The 23,156-nt window shown below is 48.1% G+C and overlaps 1 protein-coding gene across 4 annotated transcripts in view; it reads left to right on the top strand.

The window, feature by feature from the left end:
- Nucleotides 1-23,156, top strand: part of NOS1 (nitric oxide synthase 1) — a 163,376-nt gene that overhangs the window by 131,385 nt on the left and 8,835 nt on the right. For all 4 annotated transcript variants that reach the window (XM_033097858.1, XM_033097859.1, XM_033097857.1 and 1 more), the window contains 10 exons: nucleotides 1,431-1,547; nucleotides 5,168-5,342; nucleotides 7,576-7,714; nucleotides 8,133-8,211; nucleotides 14,100-14,293; nucleotides 15,731-15,900; nucleotides 18,139-18,349; nucleotides 19,057-19,144; nucleotides 20,470-20,591; nucleotides 22,009-22,157. In XM_033097858.1, coding sequence (XP_032953749.1) covers nucleotides 1,431-1,547; nucleotides 5,168-5,342; nucleotides 7,576-7,714; nucleotides 8,133-8,211; nucleotides 14,100-14,293; nucleotides 15,731-15,900; nucleotides 18,139-18,349; nucleotides 19,057-19,144; nucleotides 20,470-20,591; nucleotides 22,009-22,157 — 1,444 coding nt within the window. The remainder of the gene's footprint in view (nucleotides 1-1,430; nucleotides 1,548-5,167; nucleotides 5,343-7,575; nucleotides 7,715-8,132; nucleotides 8,212-14,099; nucleotides 14,294-15,730; nucleotides 15,901-18,138; nucleotides 18,350-19,056; nucleotides 19,145-20,469; nucleotides 20,592-22,008; nucleotides 22,158-23,156) is intronic.

Here is a 23,156-nt window from a genome sequence, read left to right as displayed (position 1 = left end):
CTGACCACCTCTGGGAGCTGTCGTGAGGATCAAAGGATAACAACAAAGAGGAAAGCATTTGGGAAAAGCCTCAAACCTCATACAAATACACGTGCTGTTATTCTTACCCCACAAGCATCGACCATCCCCCCCACACTAACAACACAGCCACCCCCTGATATATTGCATGACTTATTTAGAGAAGTGACTCAACGTGAGGCTATTTTAGGGCAGAAAATACACTTACATATATTTAGACCTTTCCTGATGTTGGAGCAAAAACTTTGAAGAACATCCAGCTTAGAAACCCTGCTGCCAGAATGCGTGATTGCTTTTTTTGTCTTTTGCACTCGGATTTGTGTATGGAGTGTTTGTGTTTTGTTTTGGGGTTTGGTGTTCTGTTTGTTTGTTTGGGGGGGGTTGGTCTTAAGTTTTGTTTTGTTTCGCTTTGCTTTGTTTTTGCCTTGTCTGAGGACAAAACTTACCATGTTTAGAGGAAAACTGGGGTTGGTTTGTTTCTTTTTAAATCTCAAGGCTCCTGAGCCTCTAGCGCTGAGGTCTGAGACCCACTGACATCTTCCTTCCCCTTTGAAGCAATTTAATAAGAAATCCAATCTACTTTCATGCCGCATGTCAGTGCTGAACATTTTTCATATTGACTTGAAATGTGGAATGTGACAGACCCTTGAAATGTCTAAGGACCATAACTTTAACTTTATGAAAGCGAGTATTGAAGGGGTGGTCCAGCACCATCTAATAAAACTTTCTAGGATGATGGAAATGTTCTATATCTGTGCCCCCCCGATATGGCTGCCACTAGCCACGTGTGGCTGTTGAGCACTTGACGAATGCTTAGTGCACGTGAGGAACAGAATTTTTAATTGTAGTTAATTTAAATTAATGTAAATTTACATAGACCCACGTAGCCAATGGCTACCACAGTAGACAGTGCAGGTGCAGTTCCTGCTACTCAAAGCGAGGTCCAAGGACCAGTAGCATCAGCATCTCCTGGGAGAAGAATCTCAGGCCCTGTCTCTGATCTACTGAATCAGGGATCTGCATTTTAACCAGATCCCAGGGCATTCTTATGCACCTTGGAATTTGGGAAGCAAGATAGCATGGTCTAATGGTTAAGGGGTGGTCTGTTCTCTTCCTGACTTCCTGCCAATTAAATCAGGTTAACTGTTGGGATCTCAAGTTTCCTGAGTTGAGTGTGGTCACAAACCTTTTAAATATGGGCAGCGTCCAGTGCAGGGGGCTACCTATCTCTGTGGTGGGCGAGGGTAAGTTGATACATTCTAGAAGAGGCCATAGAAGTGTTGTGGTCTCACTCAATGTGCAAGAGAAGGTCCTGGAACCAGGACTGGTCACTTGAAGATCCATTGTGGTGTTATTCTCAGGAGGAGCGGGGGCTCCACGCTAGCACTCATGACTGTCTTTCATCTTGACAGGAGCTACAAGGTCAGGTTCAATAGTGTGTCCTCATATTCCGAGGCCCGCAAATCATCGGGTGAAGGGCCAGACCTCAGAGACAACTTCGAGAGCACTGGCCCCCTGGCGAATGTGAGGTGAGCAAGGGGCCCTGGGGACGATAGAGGCTCTAGAGGAACTGGACTTTGTTGCTAAGTGGGCTTTTTGGTGGGGGGGGGGGCGGGTTCTCCCTTCCACACCATTCATCCCGCAGCCACCCAGCAGCAACCTGGCTGCCCCGACTCTGCTTCCCGTCCACACCACCCCATCACCCATGTTTTCCCATCCCACAAATTTCACCCCATTCTCCGCTGAAGAATGTTGACCCATAGAAATTACTCAAGAAGCTGCCCTTCCCAAGTGATATGTTCTACACTTAACAGAAACTTCTGGAGACACCCATTCATGACCCAGTGATTCTCAACCCTGGATGCACATCCACGTCACCTGGAGATGTTTTCTGTCCACTCAGAACCAAGCCCCACTTCCAGAGATTCTGGTGTAGCATGTTTAGAATTGGGCCCACGCACTGCTTTTTTTGTTTCTTTATCCCCAAGGACCTCTATAGTCAGATTTGAAAACTACTGGCCTAAACCCATGTTCTCCAAAGCACAGTCTCAAACCGTGAGATAATTTCAAGCAGTAATTGGACAGACATTTTGTGTATTTCGTGTATTCAGTTTAGTGGGTATGTGGAAGGAAATAAAATTGGATGTGAAACGCTTAGTTTCACAGATATCGGTCAAGATGAGGCTGAGACAAAAGCAGAGCGTCCAGGCCTGGCCACCAAGCTCTCACTTTCACTAACTGAACCTTCTCCACACCTGCTTCGGGCAATGCTTAGTAGGCAGTACAGAGCACGGGATTCCCAGATGTTGAGGTATCATGTCCATCAGTACACTTTTTAATAGACTTAATGTTTTTCAGCAGTTTTAGGTTCGTAGCAAAATTGACAGGAAGGTACAGAGATTTCCCATAGGCCCCCCGCCCCCCCACACACACACACAGCTTCCTCTACTGTGACCATCTCACACCACAGTGGTATATTTGTATAACTGACAAATCTACACAGACACACACAGTCTATAGTTTACATGAGGGCTCACCCCTGGTATTGTACATTCTATAGGTTGGACATCAGTGCATTTTTTTAGCTTGACACTTCACATCTGTGGTGTGACAGACCCATTTTTCCCTTGTTAAATCTACCGTGGCTTAGAGCAGCGGTGACAAGCTGCAGCCTGCAGGCCAAATCCAGCCTGGGCATTGTATATTTGTATACATCCCATGAGCTAAGAGTGGTTTTTATAGATCAACTTTGCAATTCATTTGGTGATTAAAAATGCACTGCCTTTGAGCCCCAATTAAGCAAAATGTTACCCCCGCACAAAAGAATTACATTCTCATTGGTAGAACTATATTACTAAAACAATTGTACTCGACTGTAATTATTATTATCGTTCTTATTACACGTTTAACTTTGTCAATAAAAAAATGTGCAGGAATTTTTCTTTCTTGTTATGTAAGTATCCACATAATAGCTTTGACATTTTCTTCTTTGCCTGTAAGCCAAAATATGTACTATCTGGCCCCAAATGTAATAAGTTTGTCAACTCCGGGTTTGGAGGCTTAAAATAAGAATTCTGAAACCATGAGGTGAAGATTGTGATGGAAAGGCGAGTCTAGGTCGTGACTGTGAAGCAGGTCTTCAGGGGCATCAGGAAACGTATTAATGAATTAATCACCTGAACCATCTGTTAGTGAACACAAGTGGGCTTGATGAGCCGGTGAGCACAAATGAAAAGCAAGTTCAACAGCGTGATACGTAACTAATGCTATGGGTGGTAGTCAAGTATGGCAGATGTAGTGAACATACAAATTGGAAGGTTGCGGGAGCCGTCCCTAAACCACACGGCCTGACAAATGCTAGGAATTTCCAAATCTGCGTAGACTAAGGGCACCCCTCAAACCATTCCATTCCTGGTCACCAGCCCTCTCTACCCATCAAGCTATTGTCCTTTGAGGAAAAGGTGAGGCATCCAGGTCCAGGAAGAGCATAGATGAAGGAGTGATGGGAGAAAAATGCTGCTGAATCCCCCACACTGTCATTGGAAAGGCTCTGGAATTCCAGGGGCTGGGGAAAGAGGGCAGCAAAGAAGAGGAGAGTGAGATGAGAACGCATGAATGTGGATTTGAAAGGAGTGGATGTTAACCTTTGTTAACCTTCATTTGATCTGTAGGACCTATCTCAGGTTCATTCTCCAATGACAGAGAGGCCTTTCCCAGCTTTCTCACCTCCTTCCTTCAGCCCCCATCTCAATCTTTCACCATCTTGGCCCCCTCTTTGTAAAAAGGAGATTCAGGGGGCAGAGGCAGATCCTACGTGGAATAGGTTAAACAGCCGCACTCCTTGGCCTGTCTGAGATGACATCCACAGCAGAACACTCTGACCTGGGAAACAAGCAGGGTGGGGGTTCTCGTCCCACTGAGAACCTGTCCCAATGAGGTTGGGAACTACAGCCGGAATCAAGCCCTGGAAGTGTGACATGAAGTGTCTGGAGGACACAGTGAACTAGCAAGAGGGGCCGTCCCCGTCACAACCCTCCACTTCCCACACTTCACCGCAACCCCACCTCAACATAGAGAAAACTCTTATTAACTTGACCCCCAATGATGCAGACACTGACATTTTCTTGGAGGTATATATGCAAAGACGGTTTGCGAGGCAGATTCATTTGACAGGCACTGCAAGGGGTGGAGCCAGCATATTTATATTTATAAATCTTTCGTGCCCTTTTAGAAAAACCTGTTTACACACCGTCATTTGACGTGTTTTAACAGTCCTCCTGATCTCATTAATACAGGTCCCCGAACACCTCTATGTTATAGTTTTCATTATCTTGGTACTTAAAACTGATCTAGTTTTGTGGAATTACAAAACCTGTAGAATTCAAGCTTTCTTCCGATAATGTAGACTAATTTCCCCCCAATTAATCCAGCTTAGAAACGGACACACAAGAAACAGCCAGTGATTCTGGGTCATCGTGAACCCCAACCCGTCCGCCTTAGAACCAATGGGGAATCTTCTTCTGAGGAAAGTATTACCCAGCAGAGACCAGAGGAAGGGAGAAGAAGCCACGGGGCTCCCAGGTTTTAAGATGGCCTTCCCCAGATATGCTTGGGGTTGTCTGACCTAAACACAGTCCTTCTTGAGATACCAGAAGTATTAGTCTGCTCAGGTGGCCATAACCAAATACCACAGACTGGGTGGCTTCAACAACAAATTGATTTTCTCACAGTTCTGGAGGCTGGAAGTCCAAGATCAAGGTGCCAGGAGGACGGTTTCTGGTGAGGCCTCTCCTCCTGGCTTGTAAACAGCACCTTCTTGCTGTGTCCTCACGTGGCCTTTCCTTTATGCACATGCAGACAGAGAGAGAGAGAGAGAGAGAGAGAGAGAGAGAGAGAGAGAGAGAGAGAGAGAGAGAGTCAGGCTCCGGTGTCTCTCCCTTTTCTTATAAGGACACCAGTCCTATTTGATCAGGGCCCTAACCTCAGTTACCATCTTAAAGATTTCATTTCTAAATACAGTCATGCTGGGTTAGGGCTTCAACACATGAATTTGGGGGGGGGTACATAGTTCTATCTGTATCACCACAAACCCCCTTCCCAAATCCCCCCATAGTCTCCTAGCATAGACTTTCTGTTGTCTTCTTGGCAGGTTCTCGGTGTTCGGCCTGGGCTCACGGGCATACCCTCACTTCTGCGCCTTTGGGCACGCCGTGGACACCCTCCTGGAAGAGCTGGGAGGAGAGAGAATCCTGAAGATGAGGGAGGGGGATGAGCTCTGTGGGCAGGAAGAGGCTTTCAGGACCTGGGCCAAGAAGGTCTTCAAGGTAACCACCTGCCCAGATCTCAGAGACCCTGGGGGAGAAGTCATGCCCCCCACGACCCACAAAGACAGAGTACTTAAACCATCAGAAATAGAAGAGACTTGAGAGAAGCCCTGGTACTTCCCCCCTGTATCCAGCCAGGAGACAGCTTTAACCCACTCAGATGCGTGTAGTTGGTCTTAAGACACACATTGTCCACCCTGAATCCAACCTCGTGCATTATGACTAAGGAGTTGGCCTATGAAAAATATTATGGAGTCTTGGAATTTCAGGGCTGGAAGGAATCCATCCCTCACTCACATTTGGTAGACAAGTAGACGAAACACACAGAGTTGGTTAACCAAACCAGGCCATGCCTGGACCTGAAAGTCAGAACTCACCAATTTGTCTACTTTGACAAGCTCATTCGTCTTATACTAGATATTCACTGACCAATATGGCAGCGACTAGCCACATGTGGCTCTTTAAATGTAAAGTTAAAGTACCTCACATTCAAATATGATGAATGGATAAATGAAATGTAGTATTTCACACAGTGGAATACTACTGAGCTGTCAAAAGGAATGAAGTCCTGACACCTGCTACAACATGGATGAACTTTGAACACATGAGGCTACTTGAAAGAAGCCAGTCACAAAAGACCCTGTACTGTATTCTTCCATGTATGTGAAATGTCCAGAATAGATCAACCTATAGAGACGGAAAATAGATTAGTGGTTGCCAAGGTTTAGGGGGAATGGAAATGACAGTTACTGCTAATGGGTACAAGGTTCCTCTGGGGTCATGAAAATGTTCTGAAAGTAGATAGTGGTAGTAGTTGCACAATCTTGTAAGTATGCTAAAAACCACTGAATTTACTCTTTTAAATGGTGAATTTTATGTTATAGGAATTATCTCTTCTTGTTCTATCTATGTATCTATACATCTATGTAGATATATATAATATGTTAGCTATATATCAAGTAGAGTTAATTTATATATTATATATTCATTCTATATTAACTTAATATATTATAATTATTATTCTGTATTAATTTATATATATGTATATTAAATTGGATTAAAAATTCCATTTCTCAGCAGCGCTAGCCACACTTCATGTGCTCAGTAGCCACAAGAGGTGAGTGGTTACCACATCCGACAGGACAGAACATTTCCATCATCATAAAACAGCCTGCTGAACAGAACTATTCTAGACGTGAGGTTATAGGAGGATAAATGAATAACGGCCTTCCATCTGCATGGGAGACATGATTCAACTGTCCATCCTGGGAAAAAACAAAACAGCAATGACTGTTAGGTGGACCCACCTTTACCTGCTCCTTCCTGGGGCCTGGAACACACTCATCAGCAGCCCCGGGAGAAAGGGGACTATGCAGTCTTCTGTCATTGAGTTGACACTTTTCATCGTAGAGAGCAAGAGGGGAAACTGAGGCCCCTGAGCTATAACGATATCTGTGTGGGGAGCCTGTTCCTGCATGTCTTCCTAGACAAGGAGAATAGAGACAACTTGGCTTTTTTCACACCTTGAGACAACTGTATGGTTCTTGACTTCAACCAGCCAAGTTGGAGCATCCCAGAAGCGGTGCCTGTTACAAGGCACCGTGTCCCTTAGGTCACCCCTCCCCCATGCTCCTACCCCACTCCCAGTCCTGGTAACCACTGGTCTACTTTCTGTCTCTGTAGCAGTGCCTCTTCTGGATATTTCATATGATTGGAATCGTAGACTTTGTGGTCTTTTGGAACTGGCTTTTTTCATTTAGCATCATGTTTTCAAGGGTCATCCACACTTCATGAAGTGACGTAGAGTTATATATTACACAGAGGTTAGGTCCTAAAGTCAATAGTATGATATGTGCAGCACATTGGAGGCATTCAAAAAATATATGATGGATTAGTGGATAGATGGATGGATATGTAGGTAGTAGGTGGATGGATGGATGGATGGATAAATGGATGGATGGATCGATGGATAAATGGATGGATGGATGGATGGATAAATGGATGGATGGATGGATGGATGGATAAATGGATGGATGGATGGATGGATGAATGGATGGATGGATGGATGGATGGATAAATGGATGGGTGGATGGAAGGATGGGTGGGTGGGTGGGTGGGTGAGGGAGTAGAGGGAGGGAAGGAAAAGGGAAGGGATAGGTGGATGGATAGATAGAAGGATGGATGGAGGGCCTTGGCTGAAAGAGGTCTCTGAAAGCCCCTGTGTGCGCCACAGGCAGCCTGTGATGTGTTCTGCGTGGGAGATGATGTCAACATTGAGAAAGCAAACAACTCCCTCATCAGCAATGACCGCAGCTGGAAGAGGAACAAGTTCCGCCTCACCTATGTGGCCGAAGCTCCGGAACTCACACAAGGTACCTCTCGGCCCCCTCCTGGGGAGGCATTCATGACAGTGGGGGGAAAGGAAAGGTCCTTAGAGAAAGTGGGTTTAATTGCTTTGGTCTCCGTTTAGTGCAGTTCTCCGCAGATGAATACACTGCTACTGCCCCATGCTCAGCAAAACCTAGGCATGGAAGGTTCTCTCTCCAGCAGAACGGCATGGTACCCTGAACCATCCTCTTCTCAACTACGTTCAACCAGATTTGCTTTGTGTTCTGCATTATCCACAGTGACGCCACCCACCCTGCCCAATGCCTCTCTGACCTCTTCTCTTTCGTCTCTTCCCTTGACTCCAGAACACAGTGGAAGCGAGAGTAGAGTGTCAGTAGAAGCTGCAGACTTTTGATTGACAACGGTTTAAGCCATCTCAGACTGTTGTTGCTCTTCCCACAGGTCTATCCAATGTCCACAAAAAGCGGGTCGCGGCCGCTCGTCTCCTCAGCCGTCAAAACCTTCAGAGTCCTAAATCCAGGTAGGGGCACCTTGTTCACTCAGGTTACCCACCTCTGCTCCAGATGCCCCCACAAGAAGGGAGGAGTCCTTGTTGACTCTTAAGGACCGACTTCCTGTTACCAACCCAAGTGCCATGGAGACCTCTTTGTTGCTTTGTAGCATCCTGCTTTCCTGCTTTGCCTTGGCCAAGCTCCAACCTGGAGTGACAGAAAAGGAGATGGTGGGAAGACGAAAGAGAATGGTTTTATGGTGAATTTTTAATATAGACCACACCCTTGAAGAGCTGCTAATTGTACCATAGCATCTTAGTCAGAAATCACTCAGTCCAGGCACTTGCTCCTGGTGAATGAGTCTTCTCTGGAGTCCTGAAAACATGGCTACCCAGACTCTGCTTAAATTCCTTTGGAAAGACAAGAAGCTCATTACGGCCCAAATCAGCCCATTCTGTGATTTGAAGTCCTTGTTGTTAGTAATTATTTTCCTATGGCTTAGCTCCAAAGTCTATCTAACTGGTACTTCATGTTGATCCCACTTACACTCTCCAGGGACAGCTAAAGCCGATTCGGGTCTTCCAGATAAGAGACCTCCAATGAGCCAAGGACCTTGACCAATCTCTCCTGGCTCCTGATTTCTTGCAGTCATCCCTCCTGAGACCTGTTTCCCAGGACACTCTGTCCTGCTGGGAATGTCATTCTCAGACCTGGTCACAGGGCCGTGGAGGTCCTGTGATCTCTGCCAAGTGTGCTCAGGCTATTATTGCCCTCCCTGATCTGAACATGATACACTGATTCTGCCCGAGATTGCGGGCCTTGTTCTATCAGCCGTGCCGATCTCCCATGAGGCTTATATTTTTGCTACTCTTAGCTATCAAGTCTTTTCAGAATGATCCAGCCAAGGCGGTCCGTCCTCCCCCTTGTATAAGTAATTTTTGTAGCACTAATGAACACCTTGGCATTGATCCCCATGGAAAGGAATCTTTTTCACTTTGCAGTTACAGCCCATGGAAATCTTTTGAAATCTTGATCCTTTGCAAAGCACAGGACAAAGAGTGGGCTGTTGAGCTGGACAGCCCTGAGTTCTGACCCCAGCTCTGCCATGCGACAGCTGTGTGACCTTGGGCAAGTTCCTTGGGTCCTCTGAGCCCCTGCTCCTGACCTCGCATGAAAATAGTGGCTGTAAAGGTGGCTGATGTTTGTCGAATACTTTCTGTGTTCCATGCTCCATTTTGAGTCCACTCTGTGCAGGATCTCCCATAATTCTGACCAGCCCAGGAAGTAGGGGCCAATACCATCCACATTTTAAGTATGAAAAATGACAATTAGAAAAGGCAAGTCTGTGACATTTTCAAGGTCACACAGACTCCGTTTCTCTGACTCCAAAGTCAATAAGCTGAGTGCCTAGATGTATGGTCTCCACAGCGTGGCAAGGCTGCTCTGAAGCAACCGTGTACCATGTGTTCCCATTGCTAGTCCTTATCCCTCCCAGCTTCATGTAACCTGCAAACTGAGTGTGCGTGTGCTCTCTCACGTGGACTGAAAGACGTTGATCAAATGATCAACAAGATGAAGTCCCACGGCTTCCGTGTCTTCTCCTATGTTCTCAAACCTTAAAAGAAATGGGTTGAGAAATGGATCCCTCTGAAGCACTAGTTAAATGCAATACTCAGAGTCTAACAACCTTCGATATAGAGAAGGACTCTGCATGTGAAATACTACACATCTTACTTTCCATTTCTGTCCCATGGAATGGTATGACTTAAGTAGCGGTGGAAGAGAAGGGACTGAGAATCCCCTGGAAATTTCTTTCAGCAACAAACTATAAAAGACCCGATCTCGAAAATGACTCCCTAAACCATAGGACATAAGAAGCAAGTTAATTTGCAAATGTTTTGATGCTAAGTTGGACCAAAGTCCCAGAATAAACCCCTCTCCTACCTCTGGCAACTGACTCTATGCTGAGTGATTTACAGGAAACTATTTCAACAAGGTTAGAAACTGGAAGACAGGATTAGCACAGAAAGGATCACATTGTGTCTAGGTGTCTTTCTCTTTAAAAGCATGCTCTGGAGCGCTACCTATTTTCAGGCTTACTACCATTTCCAGCTTTTTAAGGTTTGGGGTGGTTTTTTTCCTAAGGAATAATTGAGTGAAAAAGCATAACATTTTCTCCCATTTTCCCCTGCCCAAGGCCAAAGTTGGGCTAGATATCACAAATCACCACACTAGACACCCTTAATTGCAAGCAAAGTGCTTAAGAGGAAGTAAACAGCCTTTTGCAAGGGTGGTCCTTGCAAATCTAAAGAGAAAAGTGACCGCAGTGACTGCCTGGCCCAGAAATAAATTTTCTAATGTATGAACAACAATTAGCAAACAATACAGAAGAGAGTATAATGGAGCACTAATTGGTGGGGTAGAGATGTAAGTCCTGGAAGTCAGAAGGAGGAGGGAAAATGCAGGGCAGCCTTTAGATAAGCTAGCGAGATTGGAGAAGGGACATCTAGGAAGAGAATGGCAGGAACAAAAGTGCAGAAGGGACCGGAGCACTGGGCTGTCTTGGAGAGTGGCAGGACCTTACAATGGAGAGTTTTTGGTTGGAGAATTGATTCCCATCTCTCCTCAGCTAAATTGCCTCTCTCCAGCCTTCGCCATCCCAACAGAGGACATCCACAGTTGCCTTAAGCCGAAAACCTCAAGTGTCCTCCTCACCTCTCACACTGCTCATCCCACTCTCAGCTGCCACCTTGAGCAAAGCCACGATCCCCTAGGATCTGATTGGCTGCAATAGACACCTAGTCTATCTCCTTGTTTCTTGGCTTTTCTCTCCAAGATCTAATTTCCAAATAGCACCCAGAGTAATCTTTTTAAAACGTACATGGAAGCCTCTCCCTCCACAGCTTCACACCCTCCAATGGCTTCCCGCTGGATGTCAGAAACTTCCAAACTCCTTGCCATGACAGGTCGTGATAAGGCCCTCCTGATCTGGCCTCCGCCCAGCTCTCTGACCTCCTGGTTCCACCACTCACCGCTGCGTTGATCACTTTCCAAGCATTCCAGCCTCCTTTCTCTTCCTTGACCGTGCCACACTATTTCCTACCTCAGGGCCTTGGCACATGCTCCTCCCCCTTTCAGGACCACTCTCCCCCCAGGTCTTTGCATGTAGACTCCCCATTGTCCAGGGCTCTGCGCAAATGTCAAACCACCACAGAGGCCTTTCTGACCATCCTATCTGATAGTCTCTTAGCCCACTGCCCCCAACCCCATCGCCACTCACCCATCCACGGCACCAACCCCATCTGAGATCTTTCCAAGTTACTTCTCATGAGAACGGGGTACTTTGTTGTCGTTATCCATCAGTCTCTCACCCTAGAACCGTGCCTGACACTTAGTATAAATTTGTTGAATGAAATGAACCTTATTAACTCAAACCGCTCATGATGGACAATGTTTACACTTTTCACTGAAGAATGAATATTAGCTTTTGTTTTTTTTTTCATTTAACGCTGGACATTAGCAAACTATTCTTTTCATCTGAGAAACTGTCATTGAACCACTGCCAAGTGCACGCACGTGTGTGTGTGTGTTATGCTTCTGTATGTGGATATAAATATATCACAAGCAGGAGCTACTCTGAGGGAGCAGTGAAGAGGGCCCAGATGGCTGCTAATTCCCCAATACTACCCTTTCTTCCTCCACTAATACTTTCAATGATCTATACGTGCCCCAAGCTTTATGAATGAATGAATGAATGAATGAATGAATGGCCTGGAAAATCCTGTACTTAGAAACCCCCAACAGAACTGAGATTTAAGACAGTCTGTCTCCAGGCTAGTGCTATCCACCAGGGATCAGCTTCTTGCAAAGCTTCAAGGGCCGGCTCATCAAGGTGACCTGGGACCATGCAGCCATTCAACAAGCCATACCTGGTCGCAAAGTCCCTTTGGTTAAATTCCCAGCTTGCAAAGTCCCCTTGGTTAAATTCCCAGCCCAGACAGAGCCTGGGCCCACCTTCTTGCTAACCTGCCAGCCTCATCCCCATTCCTGCCCCTTATCTGCCTGACCACCTTCTGCCACGTTCACGAGGACTTGGGGGAAGTGGCTGTGAACGTGAGCCAGCTCAGCAAGTTCGGGTCCTCCGCATTTCTATTTTGTACCGGCCAAAAGAACAGAGGCAAATATACTTCTGAAAGGAATCGTGATGATCTGGGAGAAAGTGGGAATTGATTTGCGAGCCTTTCCAAGGCTTCCTGTGGTTGTCTCAGGATGCTCCCAAATTAGCAACCCCACAGCGCCCCCTGCTGGCTGTGGGCTCAGCTAATTCCCTTCCTGGAGCTCCAGGGGGTGAAATCTTTGCTCTCCAGGAACCAAGATTGGTGTGAGCTCAGAGCAGAAGCAGTCAGGCAAGTCCATATAATTGACAAAAATTAGGGCCCCAAAGAGGGCAAAATCCATCTAGCAAGGAGAGTGGGATTCCAGACTCTAACACCCCCATTCACAATTTCAGTCACCAAGTTCCCCACCATACTACAGAAAGGGGTTCCTTGCCTCAAGAAAACACTTGACACCCCAAAAAGCAAATGTGCCAGCACAGCTATTTTTAATAATGGTGGCTATTTGCGGCACAAAAGGCTCTTGGTTGTGCCAAAAATTCCTTTAAATAACGAGTCCCATTAGTCTATTCAAGTGTTAATTTACATATCACGGAGAATGTACAAACTTCATGTTGAATATCAAGTGTCTCTCAACTGAAAACCAGTTGGCAATGACGAAAAGGCAGATCAAAGGATTTGATTTACCAACGTAATCAATCCCAAAGTTTTCAGGTATTGTATAAAAACTCAATATCTGTACTGAAACTTCTATCAAAGACCGGAATAATCATAATCTGAGAATTCATTCTGGAAGCCATTCACTTAGCCCAGGCCTCCTGCACTTGAAATACAAAAATCAATGTGAAAGGGCATGACCCAGCAGGTATAAATGAGGTTCTCTCTGGGTTTCTCCTTAGACCTCTCAATTTTATAGTATCGGTGCATTTGTATATGACAAGAATCTAAGCTTAAGGCCAAGTCCTTTTCCTTCTTCCACGACAATATGAAGACCCTGGTTGCAAAAGGGTATGGAGCTTGGGATTCCTAAGAGAGATGGAATTTCACAAAATGGGGACGTCACTGTCTTGGCACCAATGGGGTGGTTGGTGGTTGCTGAGAGAACTTTGATTGGTACTGAGAACAGAGCCTGTTTCAGCAGCTCGGAGACTGAGGTTCCTTCAATCAACAAATGTCTCCTGGGCACCTACTACGTGCCGTGCCCTGTCCTAAGTGCCAGGAATAGAACAGTGGACAAAACAGACAAGTTCTTTGCCTTCGAGGGTTTATGTTGCCCTGGAGACCAGGGTGGGGCAGCCAGGGGGGACACCCACAAACCAGCTACTGACGTAAACTCTACTATAGGTCAGATGATGGTAACTGCTATAGAGAAAAGAAAAGCAGGGGCAGGAAGATAGAAAAGCAAAAAGGTCTGCGGACTGAACCCTGGGGGCCTCCAATGCCCAGAGTTCGGGGAGATGAGAAGGAACCAGCAAAGGAGACTGAGCCAGAGCAGCCAGAGAGAAGGTCAGGAGAGCCTGGGGTGCTGGAATCCATGACGAGAGGAAACGAGCAGCCGTGTCCAGTGCTGCATCCATGGTCCTGACCAACAGCCTGGGAACCGGCTGTTGGATTTGCCATGAAGAGCACCTGGGTGACCTTGCTAAAAGCCGTGAATGGATAATGGGGACAGAAGTCTGGTTGGCAAGGGCCTCAGGAGAATGGGGGGAGGGAAACTGCAGCCACAGGACAGACACAGGAGCAAAGAAAGGGGGCAGTAGCTGGTGGGCCTTATCTGATTGTCCTCCTGTCCTTCCCTCCAGCCGATCAACCATCTTCGTGCGTCTCCACACCAACGGGAATCAGGAACTGCAGTACCAGCCTGGGGACCACCTGGGCGTCTTCCCTGGCAATCACGAGGACCTCGTGAATGCCCTGATTGAGCGGCTGGAGGATGCACCCCCTGTCAACCAGCTGGTGAAAGTGGAGCTGCTAGAGGAGCGGAACACGGCTCTGGGTAATTATGGCCATACCAGGCACCCCACCTGGCCCCTCCCAAGGGCCCTTCCCTTCTCCAGAAAGTTCCAGAGGCAGTCGGTATCTGGGGAAGAGGAGAGCCATTCTTCTTCCCCATTGCCAATCCAGGTAGGAGAGTGGGTCTCTGTTACCTGCAGTTTATGACATGGAAGATGCCCCATTTCTCTTGTCTGAATGACCTTGGCCCACTGGCCAGGACATCCGTGGTTCGTCAGTGGGTGAAGGGGCTTCTACCTTCCTTTATCAGCTAGAAACTGACTTGAGCAGTGCCCACTCTTTCTCCTTCCTTGTAACCACCGTTCCACTGCCCCCACAAGTAAATAGCAACCGGAATCTGACCCTGCCTCCTCTGAGGACCAAAAGGCACGATATGAAGCTCGATGGTCAGCTGGGAATTGAATCACATTTCTGACGTCATTACGTCAAGTTCCAACCTTTCTCAGCGAAAGGTTGACATTCCCATTGAAGAACTTTCAGAGGCAAATCGCTCTCAATGCTTTGTCTCAATAGAAGCAGGCGAGCTCAGGGCTGAGGCATGAGGAACTGGCAGGGGTCTTCCCTGACAGCCGGTGATCCATCACCTTTACAAAGGAGCGAGGGTGCAAAGTCAGAGTGTGAAAACAGTATGCAGTCAAAGCCTCCTGAAAATCCCTGAGGAAGGCACCACTTTGGAGAGACACCTTCTTGTAATCAGTCCAACCCAGACAGTTCTTGCTTACTCCGTGTTGGAGCTGTGCTTTGTTATCTTGGGTTGATAAAGTAGAGGCTTGTGTGTAGGGGTTATGTAAGATGAAAAGTACACAGAGCCAGCATAGTATAGTAGTTAGAACAAGGTCTGGAACCACACTGCCTGGCTTCATGCTTATGCGCTGTGCAACTTTGGGCAAATTCCTTAACTTTTCTATGCTTTCATTTTTCTCAATTGCAAAATGGTGGATAATAATAGCACCTATCACTTAGGTTTTGTGAGTTTGGGGAGATGAGAAGGACTCTATGAGTTAATAATATAAAGTGCTGAGAATAGTACTTTCCGTGTAGAAAGTACTAGGTAAGTGTTAACCATGTTTGTAATTTTAAACACTAGCATCCCACTCAAAAGAGGGAGAGGCTGACACCGTGAGAGGACAGACAGAGCCAAAATAGACTCACAGCTCACACGCAGTTGGTGGTTTACTGCGTAGAATGCCAGCGGACTGTCTCATGCTATTTTAATATTTGTTTATTTTAAAATTTTTGGACTAGTTTGCTCAATTGATTTTGGATATGCTCCTTGCACACATGAGGTAATCACGCGGTACCCAGGAGCCTGGGTGTAGGTGTGGAAGATGGAAGATGGGGAGCTGAGCTGAGCCCAAGCCCTGAGAGCTCAGACCCTCTCCTTCCCCCACACTCCCCTAACCTCCATGTGCCTCCACAGGAGTTATCAGTAACTGGACGGATGAGCACCGCCTCCCGCCCTGCACCATCTTCCAGGCCTTCAAGTACTACCTGGACATCACCACGCCCCCGACACCACTGCAGCTGCAGCAGTTTGCCTCCCTGGCCACCAGTGAGAAAGAGAGGCAGCATCTGCTGGTCCTCAGCAAGGTGGGTCCCTGGCCTCCTACAACCTCTAGGGGGCGCCTTTCACCTCCTAGTCCTCGGAGAGACGTAGAGTTATTACAACAATTTTCCAGCAGATGGCAGTCTTGGGCAAGGATGGCCATTTTCCAGTTTGCAGAAAGTCACCATATTGGCTGGTGCAGTTGGGCTCGTCCTGACCATCTCCCCTGGTTCTAAGGCGTGACAGAACAAGAGTGACATCATTGATTCTCAAAGTTCCTTCCTTTGGAACCCTTGAGCTTCCATATTAGCCAGTGCTTAGAAGAAAAAGACAGAGGATCCCACTGTGCTCTGTTTTAAAGATAAGCCTTTTCCCATGCAGAGGAACAGTAAGTAGGACTTCAAGGTATAGGCGGCTTCTGATGGCAAAGTGAACCAAACAAACACAGCTTCGCTCACCCTTGCTTAGAAACCAAAGACTCACCTCCCCAGGCTATTGCAAAGCCTTGCTCAGCTCCAAATCCGACCTGGGAAAACCAAAGAATGGTTTAGCTTTCTTCTGTTGTCCAGGAGAGGTGGTCAGTGAGGAAGAGGCTAATTCAAGGAGTGCATGTTATTCAGAAATATGAAAATAAGCAGCAGAAGAAACACTTAAAAGAGTTGTACGTGGTTACTTCTGGGGAGTTGGAAACAGATTGGAGAGGTGGAACAGGCGAGCCTGATCTTTCATTATAAGCTGTGCAGAGTTATTTAACTTTTTACACTGTACATGTAGAACTTTGATTTAAAATTTTAAATTAATGAGGGGGGGGGATGGCTAATGTAAAGAGGAAGCAGGGCTTGCACTGTTTGCATGGGGTTATTTAAAGTAGAATTTGATGTAACTGTGTGGATTAGTCCATTTCTTCTGAAGAGCGCCAACTCCAAGATGGGATTAAACGAGCGAGGCTTGTTATTAAGGGAAACACCGGTGTGAGGAAACTGCGAAGGGAGTCAGATAAGGCTGGGAGAACTACCAGACCTCAAAACCAGTCGGATCCCAAGTGAAGCAGCGGAAAGGAAGTGTGAATGGAAGAGTGCAGGGCTGCCTATGCGGTCTAAAGAAGGACCACCCAAGTGACCACGTCAGTTTCAGGGGGATGTCAGTTTCAGAGAGCAGCTGCTGGGGCTCTTGGCCAATCCCGTGCCCCTGCAGTGGGAGATCAATGAGGCTAGAGGTCTGGGAGGCACGTCCTCAAGGATGCCATCCCCTATCAGTAAAGCAAGGATGGTCTTTAGGGATGTGGGAAAAGTCTTTGTTGTATAATGCACTTAAAATGGGCTTTATCCCTCCCAAAATCTGAGCCTCCCAAAAGCAATAAGGACTGCCTAGAGCAGCTTCTGAGAGGTAGGAAAAATAACTCCAGAGCCCCCAAGGAGTGTCTCTGTTCCCTAGTAACAGCTGGGCTTTGTTGTCAACACTCCCCCGAACATGGTCCCCCACACCCTAACCTGTTACTTCAGGGCTGTCGTTTACCATCTGAGCATGCTCAGTGCAGATGCCACTCCAGCCTTGCCAACCCACAAATCACAGGTCTGCATGCTATACCTGCAAGCCGTGACTTCCTCCACAGTGTGTCTCTCTTGACCTTTACATGTGGCAGGAGAGTGTGATGGTCAGGAGTCAGGATTCTGGGGCCAGGCTGCCTAGGACAGGGGTCAGCAAGCTTTCTCCGCAAAGGGCCAGGTAGTAAATATTTAGCCAGGTAGTAAATGCCTCGTGGTCCATCTGGTCTCTGTCCCACTATTCATCTCTGCCATTGTAGCACTGATAGTGTAGATAATACATACGTGAGTGGGTGTGCCTGGGTTCCAATCCAACTTTATTTATGGACACTGAAATTTGAATTTTATATCACATTCTTGTGTCGTGGACTAGTCCTCTTCTTCTGATTCCCCCGCCCCTTCCCACCCAACCGTTTAAACATCTAAGCAGGTGGTGAGCCCGGTTTGGCTTGCAGGCCAAAGCTCGCCACCCCCGACCTGGATTCAAAATTCAGAATCACCACCTTGTAGCCAGGGGACCTCTATATCCCCCCGTTTCCTTATCTATGAAATTGGGATAATGATCACACTTGTTTCATGAGGTCCTAACGAGAATGAACACCTGGCAGAGAATAATTACTATGTAAGTGTGAACTAGTATTATCCGTATTGGCCTTTTTCCCCGGACCTGCTCAAGCCCTCATTGGAAATTTGTACCAGGAGCTGAGTGCGAGTTTTCCTCTGTCCTTCTTGGCACAGGGCTTGCAGGAATACGAGGAATGGAAATGGGGCAAGAACCCCACCATCGTGGAGGTGCTGGAGGAGTTCCGGTCCGTCCAGATGCCGGCCACCCTGCTCCTGACCCAGCTGAACCTGCTGCAGCCTCGCTACTACTCCATCAGCTCCTCCCCAGACATGTATCCCGATGAGGTTCACCTCACCGTGGCCATTGTCTCCTACCGCACCCGAGGTGGGCACGCGCGCTGGCAGAGGCTCTGAGTCTGCGTTCCCGCCTCCCCTCCCGCCCCCCAGGGGCCTCTGTGGGTCTGCCAAACCCCTGGGCAGAGACCCACCCCCAAACCAGGAAACTGAGGGAAGGAGCCGAGCAGGCAAACTGTCCCCTTAGGCAGAGCCAACTCCGTGCAGAATTAGGAAGGAAGGAGGTGAGATGTGTATTACTCCCCAAACCTGAGACCCCTTTTTACACCCTCAAGGCAGGAGCTAGAATAAACCACCATCACCCCTTTCCTTGGACAAGGGAGCTCTCTGCTGCAGGATATCCCACTGCTTGTAGGTCAGTCAGATCACCCAACTTTTTTCTGACTTTTTTCTCCCATGCTTTTCTTCTCCTTGATAAAGCAATTCAAAGGCACAGTGCCTGGGAGAGCTCCGAGACTAGGATCCCGGCAGGCCACCAAGAGCACACTAACCAAGGCCCTTTCAGTGGGCAGGATTGGAATTCGACCCCCCCACCCCCAGCAGAACCCTGGGCACTTTCCCCGCCACACGCTCACCCCCCAACTATACCGTTTCCTCTTTCCCTTCAGAGGAAGGAGCTCCAAGACAGAAACTTGACAATGGGGCTGTGAGCCTTCTGAACAGAGGGCAGGGGGGAGGCCAGTGGCGGAGAAGCTTGGGGGCAGTAGGTGAGCCAAACCACCCTGATTATTCTGCCAGATGGAGAAGGACCAATTCACCACGGCGTGTGCTCCTCCTGGCTCAACCGGATACAGTCTGATGAAGTGGTCCCCTGTTTCGTGAGAGGGTGAGTGGCAAAGGAAAAGAAAGGAGCAGCCATCCCAAATCTACACACTGAGGTCCTGAATTGGGGTGGGTGGACCAGCCCGAAGGCTTCTAGAGAGTTGGTGGAGCCAGATGGGATGGAGGTCCGCATTCTGCATCCTTCCGAGTTGTCAAGGAAACAGGATCATGAGACAGACGCTAAGGACATCCTCTACTCAAGGTCAAGTCAATGCAACAGATATGTATCAAGTGCAAGTACTGTGTTAGATGCTGGGGCTACAGTACAGAACCAGGCAAAGGCGGTCTCAGCTTTCATGGAATTTGTACACTAGGGAATTCTGTCCACATTCTACTGGACACCCCACGTACCCCCAGATTCTTAGAGACAGGAAAGATCCAAACACCTGCTCCTAACCCCATCAATCAAAGCCTTTCTGCCCAAACTCAGTTTTAAAGGATATTCCTGCCTAGAGGTAATAACAATGCTGTATTGTACGCTTAAAATTCTGTTAAGAGGATAGATTTCATGTTAAGTGTTCTTATCACAATCAACCAACCAAATGAAAACTATAACTTTAAAAAAATACGAAGATAAAGGTTATGCCTGAGCTGAGGCCCTCTCTAAGTGCCGGCTTTATCTGAATGGTGTCCTCGGCCAGCCATTTTCTCAACTGTTGAGGGTAGAACGTTCGTGGGATGGTGCACAGACCGTCAGGGGAGCTTCAAAAATACAGAGTTCTGAGTCCAGACTTACACTGCATTGCCCAGACATCTGCACCCGTTTTTCACACCCCCCGGTGATTCTTTTGTACACTGAAGTCTGTGACTCCCTGATTATAGGGGACCTCACCGATGATTAAGTCACCGGTTCTCAACCGGGGGTAATTGTGCGCCCTCAGGGACAGAATTTGGCGACGTCTGGAGGCAGTATTGGTTGTCACAGCTGGAGGGTGTTCCTGGCATCTAGTGGGTGAGGAGGCCAGGCGTGCTGCTCAGTATCCTACAATGCCCGGGGCAGGCCCCCACCACAGAGAAGTATGCAGCCCCAAATGTCGGCGGTGCCGAGGTAGGGAAACTCTGAGTTAAATCAATCCCACTGCCCTTGGTGGCTCAGCTCAGCAAAGGGGATAATTGAGAAATGGAGTGATAGCCAGACTGAGGACCTCCTGTTTTGGGAATTCCCCAACTCTGTGGGACATCCCACCCTAAGGGGCACCTGCTCCAGGCTGAAGAGCTGCAAGTTCTGTTGTGTTTTTACCCAAGCCAGCCACCGGGTCTTCCCAAGACCCAGCTGTTCTTGATCACATTTGACTCAGCCAGCCTTCTGGCTTTCTCTTCCTTGAACAGAGCACCCAGCTTCCACCTGCCCCGAAATCCCCAAGTGCCCTGCGTCCTGGTGGGCCCGGGCACCGGCATCGCCCCTTTCCGAAGCTTCTGGCAGCAGCGGCAATTTGACATCCAACACAAAGGTGGGTCATGGTCCGGTAGCCATGTGGTTTCCACCCCTGGACCTAGGGAGGCCCACCTATGTCTCAGCAGCCCAGAGACGTGATGGCATTCTCTCTCCAATGCATCACTGCCTGGGCGAGGGGCTGGTGGGAGGGCATAGTAGTGACCTGACCCATGATGTAATTCAAAAGACTTGTCCAGGCCGCCCCAGTGGCTCAGGCAGTTGGAGCTCCGTGCTCCTAACTCCGAAGGCTGCCGGTTCAATTCCCACATGGGCCAGTGGGCTCTCAACCACAAGGTTGCCAGTTCAATTCCTCGAGTCCCGCAAGGGATGGTAGGCTCTGCCCCCTGCAACTAAGATTGAACACGGCACCTTGAGCTGAGCTGCCACTGAGCTCCTGGATGGCTCAGTTGGTTGGAGCGCGTCCTCTCAACCACAAGGTGGCTGGTTCGACTCCCGCAAGAGATGGTGGGCTGCGCCCCCTGCAACTAGAAATGGCAACTGGACCTGGAGCTGAGCTGCGCCCTCCACAACTAAGACTGAAGGGACAACAACTTGACTTGGGGAAAAAAAAAAAAAGACCTGTCCAAACAAATCTCCCCCTCAGCTTATCCTACGGCCTGAAATTCCACATTTCTCTGACTGTTAAGATAGGACCCCCTTCTTAAAATTCAAGCAGCCCTAGAAAGGATAAGCATGAAGCCTTATCACATGTGTGTTTATGAGATTCTCAGAGGCTCTTACTCAACAGCAGGCTTTGCTGTGTGACAGACGCACAGATCAGCTTTGGGAGGAGAGAGGAAAAGAAACCCAAAGTGGTGGCATGCGTTCAATAGGGATTTCTTGAGCATCTAGAAAATGCCACACACTTTTGGAGGCACTGGAGGCATAGCAATGAACAAGACAGAAGCACCTTTAAAAACACAAAATGCCCCTATGGGACTGTCGTTCTAGTGGAAGAGCTAACATTTATAAAGTACTTGCTGTGTCCCAGGCACCGTTGTGGTGTGTGGCATTCATGTCTCACAATGACCCTGTGAGGTAGTTGCTATTATTATTTCCATGTTGGACATGGGGAAACCGAGACAGAGAGCTTTAAGGAAGGTGCTCATTGTCGCACAGAGCTGGGATTGGAACCCAGGCGCTATAGCTCCCACGTCTGGGCTTGTAGCACTTCCCACACAGGGCAGGAAGGAAGATTGAGACCCAGAGAAGAGAGGTCTGCCAAACTAAGAACATTTTACCTTTTTGAGAGAGAGAAAGAAAGAGAAAGAGAGAGAGAGCATATACTGGCCTGCGTTCAGTGCGTCCAGTGTTCATGGGCCTCTAGCTGTATGGCACCGGCAGCACTGAGGTCTCCAGCACCCCACCCCCCCAGCACCACCTCAAAGCAGATGTCAGAGCTGTCGGTGACACGAGGTCTTCCTGGCCCCCAGGAATGAGCCCCTGCCCAATGATCCTGGTCTTCGGGTGCCGGCAGTCCAAGATAGATCACATCTACAGGGAGGAGACCCTACAGGCCAGGAGCACGGGGGTCTTCAGAGAACTGTACACAGCCTACTCCCGGGAGCCAGACAAACCAAAGGTAACCCCGGCCTGTCCTCGGTCCCCTACACAGCCCACACACCCCCTCCCAGAAACCCCTTTACCCTTTCTGCATGCTCCTCCATGAAATTGCTCTGTACTTTAGGAAGCGGACAGCCTACAAATACCAATTTAGAATATTTAACAGCCCATATTATATTATGCCACTTACATGAAATGTCCATAGAGACAGAAAGCAGATTTGTGGTTGCCAGGGACTGTGTGTGGGGGTGGGAGGGGGATGGAGAGTGACTGCCATTGGGTACAAGGCTTTAGTGGGGGTGATGAAAAGTTTCTGGAACTAGATAGAGGTGATGGTTGCACACCATTGTGAATGCGCTTAATGCCACGAGTTGTACACTTTTAAATGGTTAAATGGTAAATCTTATGTACATTTTATCACAACGAAAAAATGTTTTAATGTGAACATAAAAACAAAACAACAACTATTTAACAGCCCATAGGAAGCCCTACCAGTCAGAATGGACACAAGCCGCAGGACGGGAGCCTGTTTCTACTGGAACGTGGGGAGGTCTGGGTTGGTGGGAGCGGGGATGGTCCAGGGAAGGGGCGAGAACAACTGGAGCGGGGAGCATTCTGGAGGTCTGGGCAGTGGCTACTTGACGACGGGTGTAGAAGCACAGCAACCTTTTAACAGCCGGGATAGGCCTGCCAGGATTTAACTAGCTAAATGTCAGCATCATTTGGTGGGGACGGCGGAGGGGGTGGGGGGTTACACGACTTAAAGACATCCGGAGCAATTGAGACAAATTCCCTGAAGGCTGTTTATCCCATTGGACACCCTTGGACCTGCTTGATATTCTCTTAGCCCACTGCTTACACCAGCTATTGCTGCAGCAGCTGGCTTTGCACAGGAATAACCTGACAGCTCCTCACCTGGCCCCATCTCTTGCTGTCGCCTGGGGCTTCTCTGGTACTCCCGCATAGGACGCCTGCAGTAAGAACCCCGCTCCTACAAGTGTACAGGCATTCACACCCC

Source organism: Rhinolophus ferrumequinum, chromosome 25, assembly GCF_004115265.2.
Source record: "Rhinolophus ferrumequinum isolate MPI-CBG mRhiFer1 chromosome 25, mRhiFer1_v1.p, whole genome shotgun sequence".
NCBI lineage: Eukaryota > Metazoa > Chordata > Mammalia > Chiroptera > Rhinolophidae > Rhinolophus > Rhinolophus ferrumequinum.
This window is presented reverse-complemented; position numbering and strand designations above follow the sequence as displayed.